The 10,762-nt window shown below is 52.2% G+C and overlaps 1 protein-coding gene across 2 annotated transcripts in view; it reads right to left on the bottom strand.

Annotated features, from left to right (window-relative positions):
- Nucleotides 1-7,777: 7,777 nt before the first annotated feature.
- LOC308646059 (partitioning defective 6 homolog beta) overlaps nt 7,778-10,762 on the bottom strand; it is a 174,974-nt gene continuing 171,989 nt past the window's right edge. The window contains exon 3 of one of the 2 annotated variants that reach the window (XM_081288601.1): nt 7,778-9,964. In XM_081288601.1, coding sequence (XP_081144727.1) covers nt 9,135-9,964 — 830 coding nt within the window. In that variant the 3' untranslated portion in view covers nt 7,778-9,134. The remainder of the gene's footprint in view (nt 9,965-10,762) is intronic. The other variant, XM_081288600.1, reaches the window with a different exon arrangement.

Here is a 10,762-nt window from a genome sequence, read left to right as displayed (position 1 = left end):
ATGACCAGTACACACTCCTTTTTAGGGACAACTAATTCTTTTTTTGTTTGGGTGCTGGGGATTGAACCCAGGGGCACTTGATTACCGAGCCGCATCCCCAGCCCTTTTTATGTTGAGGGAGGGTCTCACTAAGTTGTGGAGGCTGACCTTAAAACTGCAATCCTCCTGCCTCCACCTCCCAAGTGGCTGGGGTTAAGGTGTGGCCACCACGCTCTCCCAGTGACAACCAGGACTTCCCTGCAGGGTGTGCCACATGTGCGTGTCTGTTTCTCAGTTGATGACACCGAGGTTAGCGGTCAGCCACTTTGTGATGGCTGTTGATTCGTAACTGGCGACCCGTCCCTGTGCTGAAGTTCATCTTCACCCTCGCCGTTGCTCAGCTGACCCACCCCTAGGGGCTGCTCCTCCAAAACCCAAGGTACCACAAGGGCTCTTCAAAAGGGCCTTCCACACACCAGCTCCGGAGAGCCCCAGGGGATCCCAGCTAGTGTGGCCACCAAGCAGAGTATGAGCGCAGGACAACGCCCTAGAGGGATATGGATCAACTTGAGAATTTGCACAAGTTCAGATCCTCGAGGTCCAGCGCTCAGAACCTTCGTAGGAAAACCAACATGGCCATGTGCAGTTGTCTGTGCCATTCACAGTGAAATAAAGCTAGCAGCAGAGCTAACCCATAAACAGGGCGTCTATGGATAGACTTCAGGCCCCCAGCACGGGAGCAGGAGAGTATTAGGTGAGTTGAAGAGACCTTCAAACATGCTGTTGATCCATCTTTCCCGCATTGTAGAAAACCCCGGAGGTCATCAGCCGGCCGGCCAGAGGAGAGTCTTCTTTGGCTCCGAGTTTTAGAGGTTCCATCCACGACTGATCAACCCTGGGATTTGGATCTCATGGCGGGAGCATGTGGCAAAACTGCTCACCTCGTGAGGAGGACATGAAAGACGGAGAGGAAGTGGCCCGAGGCTCCCATCTGCCCACCAATAACCTGAACCCCCCCCCAGGCCCTGCCTTTGTGCCAGTGGGGGGAGGGCCAAGCTAGGGAAGGAGCCCAGGGCCCAGGGCTCTACCGCGGAGCTCCTCCCACCCCGCGGCCCGTTATGAAAATATGCAAAGTACCAGAGAGAAAAGCCAATAAAAGGAGAAATGCAAATGATCCTTACGGTAAAGGTCTTTGAATTAGTAATCAAGACAGACAACGTGGCCATGAGACGCCCCCCCACCCCGGACGACAGGCAGCATAACATAACCAATCTGACACGGACGGAGCCCGGGCAAGGACGGCTCCCCACTGACCGCAGGCTACAGGGGTCTGTGCCCTGAGTGGCCATCATCTCTGGAGATTTTCCTTCTTTTTTCTATAGATTCTTTTTCTAAAGTTTCTGAAGTTGCATGCGACTCCCAAGGACACCAGCTTCTTTGACCTCAGTCGTCTTGGGAAACATTTCTAGACACAAACACCTATTTTTGTTTTTTTCCGGGCGTCTCTGAAGTTCAGGGTCAACCCAGAGGCCCAGGGGAGAGTCGGAGGAGCCCAGTGTCCGGGAACGAGCGCTTCAGGAGAGGAACCGAGAACCAACTCGCTCCGGGAAGGAGAGTCCAGCCACGCAGGCGTCCGCTTGCCAGGGGGCCGGGGGCTGGGCGCTCTGGGGCGCCCTAACGAGAGCCATGAATTATGTATGGCGGCTGCTGAATATTTCATCCTGCCAAACGGCGGCTTGCCCACGTGCAGCTGGAGGGAAAGAAGACCTGGCCGCCTTGCTCTCCTCGGCTGCAGACCCCAGCACGGAGTCTTCTGCGGGGAAAGATGTCCAGGGCAGCAGAGGACGTGATGGGGGTGTCGCTGGCTTCGCCCCCTGCGTGGGCCTCCCCGGTCCTTCAGACCCGCGGACCTTCTGCAGTGCTGGACATGCCAGGGTCAAAGCTGCCTCAGGACCCTGGGTGATGCCTGAGGGGGTTTGTGTCCCCTGGGGCCACACAGTGCGTGGGAAGGACAGCAGCCACGGTGGCATTTCAGGAGGGCCCTGCGTCCTCTCTCGGCTTCCCCAGCGCCTCTCCCTCACTGCTCACTCGCTCACTCTCTCCCTCTCGCTTGGCTGTTGGCCGGCTGCTGGAGACACCTGCCAGCCCCTCTGGGCACTGTCCCTGTGAGCACCAGCCAGGGCGGGGCAGGGGGCGGGGAGGAGGGCCACCAAGGCCAACTCACAAAGCACCCTCCGGTGTCAACCACACACCACAGGTGTCACCTTTGCCTCCCACAAGAGACCGAGAACCGATCATTGTGCAAGGCCATTTTTTGGTGCAATTTGTTTGTGATCACTTTTCAAGTAAGGTCTGGCTCTGTGCGTGAGTGTGCACGTGCAGGTTTGATTCCACCTCCAGCTGGGGCAGGTCTCCGTGTGTGTGTGTGTGTGTGTGTGTGTGTGTGTGTGTGTGTTCTTGGACCCAGTTTAAAATCAGGTGGCCAGCTGGGTGTGATGGCGCTCGCCTGTAATCCCAGGGGCTGGGAGGCTGAGGCAGGAGGATCTGGAGTTCAAGGTCAGCCTCAGCAAGTTAGCGAGGCCCTAAGTCACTCAGTGAGACCCTGTTTCTCAATACGAAAAAGGGCTGGGAGGGGGCTCGTGGTAAAGCGCCCTGGGTTCAATCCTGGTACCAAAAAATCAATAAAGTAAAATCAGGGGGTCAGAGGTGGTGTGTTGGGGTGTGGTCTCCCCAAGTTTACAGCCTCACAGGGGGTGCCAGGAAGGCAGTGAATGCTGGAGACAGTCCCTGCCTGGGTCACTGCTCCTGAGTTCCTGCTCCAGGCTCCCAGGCCGGTCCCAGGTGTCCCCGCAGCCCACCCGCCCCGTGCCTGTGGGGGGACGCTGTCCACAGAGGCCGCGGCTGCCCGGGAAAGCCCCAGCACAACTTCTCCCTGGCCGAGGCGGCAGGACCTCTCCCTGCTGTCCACCACGCACGAGCCCTGGGCGGTCCCAGCCTCACCTGCAGGAGCTGGGTGGGAACACAGGCTGGGCCTCGGGAGCTGGTCCTTCGGCAGGTGAAGCAGGACAAGGAAAACCCAGCCTGGGAGCCACAGTGGACGGTGATCTGAGCGCAGAGTCACCTGGGGTCATCCGATCCTCGGGCAAGGGACCCCTGCACAATCCCCACACGGGCGCTGGTTGTCACCGAGCAAATTCATGGCAGGATGCACAGCCCAGCAACTGGAGGCTGAGGCAGGAGGATCCCAAGTTCCAGACCAGCCTGGGCAGTTTAGCAAGACCCGGTCTCCAGGTGACATAAAAGGGGCTGAAGGTGTAGCCCAGTGGTCAGACGCCCCGCTCTGTTCCCCTGTGTGTGTGTGTGTGTGTGTGTGTGTGTGTGTGTGTGTGTGAACAGTTCTCCTCTTAAATGGTGGCACACTGCACCTGACATTCCAGGGAGGCTGAGGCAGGAGGACGGCAAGTTCAAGGCCAGTCTCGGCAACTTAGGTCCTAAGTAACATAGCAAAACCCTCCTTCTACATAAATGATGAAAAGGGCTAGGAATGTAGTTCAGTGGCAAAGTGTCCTTGGGTTCAATTCTCAGTATCCCCCCAAAAAAATCAGCATTAAATCAAACAGACATGAGGTTCCCGACACGGTCCAATGCAGCTATAATGTCACTTGTGTGGTTTTCATAACTGAAACACTTTGCTCAAATATAATTATGAGAAAACCAGTGAACCCCGGCGGAGGAACCCTCTACAAAGCAGTTTGTATTTACTCTTCAAAAATGTCAATATTATGAAACACAACACAAAGCCGAGGAATCGTTCCACATGAATGGAACTGAGAGAGACCAGGCGCCTGAGTCTAGAGTCCTAGGTGGGGGCGGGAGGTTCTGACAAGCACATCATTGGGACAATGGTGAGATTTGGCGGGGATTGAACCCGTGGTACTTCACCCCGAGCTACATCCCTCATCATTTTAATTCTTTAAAATTTTGAGACTCTTGTAAGTTGGGCTCTTGTAAGTTGCTGAGGCTGACCTCAAACTTGCCATCCTCCTGCCTCAGCCTCCTGAGTAGCTGGGATCACAGGTCTGAACCACCACACCCCGCTGGGTGAGATTCGTGTGTGTGTGTGTGTGTGTGTGTGTGTGTGTGTGTGTTTCCTGATAATATTGTAACAATGTTCAACATTCTGAATTCGTAACTGAAATATGGTTGTATAAGGGAATGCATAAGAGAACGTCCTTGGTTTTCAGAACAGATGCCCAGGTCCAAAGTGGGCGAGGGGCTTGCTCTCCGCAACTCATCCTCAAATGGCTCAGGAAAAAGAAAACAGCAAAGGCCGGGAGGGCTGAGGCCCCCTGGGCGAAGGGTGACCTGAGCCTTCCACGCAGCTCTGTTCTAGGTTTGAGAATGTTTTCAAAATTTAAAAAATAAAGAATAAAAGCAAGTGAGCGAGTACATGATGCAGCGCTCTTCTCCTTTCAGAGAGGGAAAAAGAAACGGCCACTTTCCCACAGCAGGCATCTCCGTGGGCAGTGAAGTGCGCCCAGTGTTCCTCAGACAGCGCGTGTGACACTGAGGATGTCACAAGACACACTCTAAAGACGGAAACAGGAGCTGCCTCGCCTGAGAGAGGCCCTGGGTTCCACTCCCAGCACCAAGAAAGAAGGAAGAAAAGGAATCAGAGGGACTGTCGGCATCACCGTTTTGTTTCGTGAAACTTCAGTTGTATGTAGTTAGGTGTGGTCCCAAGTGTCTGCACCACGCACAGCTGTGTGCGTTAACGCATCCCTACTACGTGCTGCAGCCGTGATGCTATGGTTGCCATCTGCCCGGTCATCTCTGTGGGCTGTGGTCCTGCATAATTAATAGCAAACACATCCATTCTCAAGTGTCCCAGTTTAGATTATAATCATTCTTAAACAGCTTTAATTCCATTTTATAGGACAGTATAAACGATAGACAGAAATAAAAAATCATAGCTTTTTCTGGTTTTGTTTTGGTACCAGGGATTTAACCATTGAGCCGTATCCCCAGCCCTTTTTACTTTTTATTTAGAGATGGGGTCTGGCTAAGCTGTTGAGGGCTTCGCTAAATTGCTGAGACTAGCCTGGAACTTGTGATCCTCCTGCCTCAGCCTCCTGAGTCGCTGACAGTACAGGCGTGTGCCACCATATCTGCCAACACATGGGCTTTTAAAATATTCTTTACCCATGTCAGGTGCCTTGGTGCACACCTGTAATCCCAAAATCTTGGGGAGGCTGAGGCAGGAGGATTCCAAATTCAAGGCCAGCCTCAGCAATTTAGTGAGGCCCTAAATAGCTTAGCCAGACCCTGTCTCAAAATGAACTAAAAAAGGCTGGAGGTGAATCCCTGGGTTCCATCCTGTGGGTGGGAGTCTGCCCACATCAGACTGAGTTTTGGGGGGAAGCTGGTAGACTCTTACCGTGGACTCTGAAGTGCTAAGTCTCACAGTCCCTGCACATCGCCCCCGGGGGGCACCAGACTGCACCTTCCCTCCCGACACCAAAGACTGAACTTGGTTTCCAAAATGTCTTCTGACAGCCAGTCAATGATGGAGTTCCAGGAGGCTCAACTGGGTTTTACCTCACAGGAGACAGCCCCCATCACTTGGTGACATGCTGTCCCAGGACAACAGCAAGGACTGTCCTGAGAGCAAGGATGTCCCCGGCTTCCTGCGAAGCCGACTCTCCGTCACCGAAACACTTGCGGCTTCACCCTGAACGTGAGCCTCTCAGCCAGCTGTGTGTGGTCACCAGCCACACACAGCACCAGCTCCATTTTGGGGGTCGAAGGAATGTTTCAGCTCCTCACCATTGTTCAGTGGACCCCGAAACCCAGAATCAAGTAACTGGTGTTGACTGGCCCCCCTTAATGAGGTGAGGGTTCTATGCACACAACCAACTTACCCAGAGGCTGGTTTTTAAGCTGGGGTTGGGGGATCAGGGTTACCCTCTGACCTGGTTAGGAAAGGGCTGGTGGGAAGATCCATCAGCCAACTGCAGGGTGACAGACTCAGAAACAGTTGAAGAAACATGGGGTGCACACTCCTAATCCCACTTACTCGGGAGGCTGAAGCAGGAGGATCTCAACTTCAAGGCCAGAACCTGCAACTTATTTGAGAACTTGTCTTAGAATAAAAACTTTAAAAGGGGCTGGATGGGCTGGGGATACAGCTCAGTTGGTAGAGGGCTTTCCTCGCATGCACAAGGCCCTGGGTTCTCTCTCTCTCTCTCTCTCTCTCTCTCTCTCTCTCTCTCTCTCACACACACACACACACACACACACACACACACACACACACACACGGTGCTGAAGTGCAGGTGAATGGTAGAGCACTGGTCTAGCACACGTGAGGCTCTGGGTTTGAGCTTCTGTACTGAGAAAACAAAACAAAAAATGGCTTAGGAATGTTGTTTTACCTCAGGCCTTTTCGATTTCCCAGTATGAACTCAATTTGATGCATAGGGGCAGATTACAGAGGTGGTGATAAATAGACAATAGCGAATCTGAATGTCAGGAGACGCACTCTCCTGTCAGACTCCTGGCTCCAACAATCAGGAAGAATGCTGGTGCCAATGCTGGGGACACCGTGTGTCATCTTTTATGCTATCAGAATTAGCTATTTTAAATGTCACCTTCCGTCAGCCCACACAGGTACCCACACTCAGGTGCAGTAAGTGCAGACAAACCAGGTGTTCACCTCTCAGTGGTCACAGTAGGGAAGCAGGGACCTTGCCATGACGCAGTGTCCCCTCTACCCAGCTCCTAGGGTGGGTGTTCGGCATGTATCTGTTGGATGATCTCATATAATTTCAAACAAGAAAGTAGCCTTTTTGCAAGTCTATCTTTATTTGTAAAAAATAATATACAACTAAAGCTAATTTGATTTTTTAAAATCAAAGTTCATTTAGTGATAATGTACATTTTATAATAAAATTGTAGTAAAATACTGACATTTGATAGTTTAAACAAAGTATTATTCATGTAAAAATCATGTTATATCATGTAAAATTTAATTAGAAAATTCATAGTTCACAAAAGTACATATATTTTGTTGACAGCTTGAGAACATTATCATAAACTTACTTAAGATACACAACAGAATTCACAGTTAGGCTTGACATTTAGTACTGTAAGATTTCACACTGGACCCACTGATATTTGTGTTAATAAGGTGCACTTGAAATAATCGATTCAGACTACCTACCAATGAGTTGATATTTTATTGTATAACCAATCTATTGGTTTTACAATCTGTCTAGTAATCAATTATTCCGCCAATAATTTAAAAGACAGAGATTGAGTTGAAAACACCATTGACGTATCTCCTTAATGGGATAGTTAAAATAAAAAGCATTAGCAGCCTTGATCTCCATTTTCATGAACAGATACAAGATAAATCTGTATTTTACAGTTAAAATTTGTACAAAAGTCAAGCCCTGAAGTATTTTTTCCCCAAGAGAAAAGTTCTAATGTTAAAACTTTGTTAAAAAAAAAAGGGGAGGGGGAGAGGGGGGGAGAGAGGGAGAGAGGCAGAGGGAGAGGGAGGGGGGCAGGGGGAGGGGGGATGGAGGGAGAGGGAGAGGGAGGGGGGCAGGGGGAGGGGGGATGGAGGGAGAGGGAGAGGGAGGGGGGCAGGGGGAGGGGGGATGGAGGGAGAGGTAGGCAGAGGGAGAGGGGGGGGCAGGGGGAGGGGGGATGGAGGGAGAGGGAGAGGGAGGGGGGCAGGGGGAGGGGGGATGGAGGGAGAGGGAGGCAGAGGGAGGGGGAAGGGGGAGGGGAGGGAGGAGGGGGGAGGGAGGCAGAGGGAGAGGGGGGAGAGGTAGCATGTAAAGTGTTCTTACTTAATGTTGGACCCTCGCACCAACCACATTCTGTCAAACAGGAATGGAACCTTCTGCGTCTACCGACCTCTTGCCGCTCAAGAGTGCAGTTTCTAAGACTCGGAATGTCAGAGCAGGAATGCCGCTGCCAAGGGGGCAGCTGGCGGTTTCCGGGTGACATGCCTAGTGGTGATGTGAACAGCACAGTGCCGTCCTGAGTCCAGTGGCTGCACTTCCTCAGGACTTGGCTTCTTCATATGCTCCACCATGAATTGAGAGCGTCCTTCAACACGGAGTCACGGGGATCTTCATTGTTTTAACAGCACACCGTTGTCACAGGGTGTCCACACTAGCCCTACGAAGGTTGATCAATAAATAACTCCTCGAGCCCGGGGCTCCCAGCCTGCATGCTCTGCGTCTGCACGAGACCCAGCGGGCCAGCCAGGGCTGAAAGCAGCAGCTTGTACCCTGTCCTAGGGGAGGGGTGGGAAGTAATAAATAGCCAGGAGCCCGACCTGCGGCGGACGAGCATCTCATAAAGTGAAGACAGTTTCCTAGAAATCCACAAGGAAAACCCCACTGTTTTCTGTATGAAAGTGCACGTTTGTCTTGTGTGTGAAGACCTTTTTAATCCAGGGTGACCGTACCAGGGAGGACGTGGAAAGCCATCAAAGCACACCCACGACGGAGGGAGCGACTCCAGTGGGGCCTGGAAAGAGGCTGGGGTACAGCTCCTAGGTGAGCAGCCGTCACAGCCTCAGGACTGGGGACGGAGCTCCTTGCTGTGCAATTTGGGAAGCAACTCCTGGAAATGGCGACCGGCTTCTCAGGAATGGGGTAAAGATACATTTGAGAAAACAAGTGGTTAAAATTAACAACAGAGGAACAACACTGGAAAAAATCAAAACACAATATCGGGAACAGAAGGACTGAGGTCCCCAGTGTACAAAGGAGGCCACCAGCCCTCCTCACATCAAATTTAAGAACATACAGGGAACACCGACGGGGCTCTGCACAGCAGGTTCAACATGCAGCCACTTCAAACAGAAATGACCCAGCACCTCACGCAGGTCTGGGAATGGGCGCCAACATCCAGTTCTCCAGAGAAAAACACAACAGCACGTGATTTCACAAGCCAAGGCCCCTTGTTTTAGACTTAGATCCAGCTCGGAGTCCTGGGTTTAACTCAGCAGCACTGCCCACTTTAACCCCAGGTCAAGGCCGCAGCCCTCTTCCATGCCCACCCCTCGCCTGCTTCCCAGGTATATGCTCCAGGCCTAGCCAGGCCCCAGTCCCCAGAAAACCTCAGCTACGGCTTCACAAGGTTATGATTGTCCCATCTTCCTCCAGGAGTTTCTGATCTGGAGCTCGGGTGTCGAATTCCGTGTTTGTGCCACTTGCTACGGGTGCTAAGCTCACGTCGTGGGAAGGAATAAAACCGTTCTGTCCGGACTCAAAACTGAGTTCTATCTGTGTTAAGGACTCCAGGCTCTCGGCCTCGGGGACGGCCTTGGGAATCTGCTGTGGCACGCCATTGTCCTCAATGACGATGTCGTCTTCATCGCTGTCCTCGTCCTCTGGCTCCAAGCTTGGTTCCATCTGCTGCGGGTAGCCCACAAGGCTGTTATCGGTGGACTGGCCGGAGCTGCCGGAAGTCCGACTGTTCCTGACAACGTTGTTCCTCTGGTTCGCTGGTCTCACCGTGATGATGAGGTTGCGGCTGTTGGCGATCATCATGTCAGTCACTTGGTCAAGACTCTTCCCTGAGACTTCGATGCCGTTGACCTCTAAGACCTCGTCATTGACAGCCAGCAGTCCTGTGCTTTGAGCCAGACCCCCTGGGACGAGCCTGGAGATGAAGATCCCAGGGACCTTCTCCAGCCCGTGTGGCGTGACCCGGACACTTGAACCGTCCCGGATGTAGAACCCCAGGGGCTTCTCGGTGCCGTATTTGTACAGACGAACCCGACGGTGTGTCTCCGGGAGAATGTCCACGTCTATGATGGAAGACACGGGCCTGAAGTCCTGGGGCATACTGATGACTATGTGTGGCTTTTTTCTGTGGTTGTCAGGACGTAACACATTGGTCAAAACGTTCTTCTTCTTTATCAGCGTGTCTGTACCGAAGGCACTGTAGTCTGCTTCTTCTGTTTAAAAATAAAATAAAATAGTTACAGAAACACTGTAGAAATGACTATTTGCCGCAGTTCAATCTGTACAGGGAGGACAACTCGAATGTACTTGGTACATAAACTAAATATCACATCATTCTAGTCAGGACATCACAGTGCGATGTGCCACACCCCAGAACAGCCACTAGGGGGCCTCTCGCTCTCACATCACAAAGTCACCCGAGGTCTAGTTCAGCTTGACACATGGCAGTGACTGTGGCAAACAAAGTTCTAATAGGTCTTTACTTGTTGTTTGTTTGTTTTTAAGATGGGTCTCACTGTGTCGTCCAGGTGGTCTCAGGCAATCTTCCTGCCTCCGGAAACACAGGCAGAGGCTGAAACACAGGCAGAGGCTGCTCTGCCCGGCAACACATGCATTCTTTACACATCATTTTAAACCAGCTACTTTAAATGTTTTTCCTTCATTTGTTTAAAAGACTTCCAATTTGCATGCTTATAATCCACTCAAGGACACAAGAGGGATCCTTGATTCCCAAGTAAATCAATTCCAAGCAAAATCCAATAATCAACGCTGGAGAGGCTCTGGGGGAAGAGGAGCCCTCGCACACTGTTGGGGGGACTGTGAACTAGCACAGCCACCATGGGGAGGAGCCCAGAGGCGCCTAGAGACCAGGCCCGGAGCCACCACAGGGGCTGGGCTGCTCCACTCCTCAGTCTTGAACCTGAAGAATTGCAGTCCTCTCACTACAGGGACACACATGCCCACGCTCACAGCCGCACAACTCGCAACAGCCCCACCAGGGTCAGCCCAGG

Source organism: Spermophilus citellus (assembly GCF_964194105.1).
Source record: "Spermophilus citellus genome assembly, chromosome: 4".
NCBI lineage: Eukaryota > Metazoa > Chordata > Mammalia > Rodentia > Sciuridae > Spermophilus > Spermophilus citellus.
Note: the sequence above shows the minus strand (reverse complement) of the source record. Positions and strands in the feature narration are given on the sequence as shown.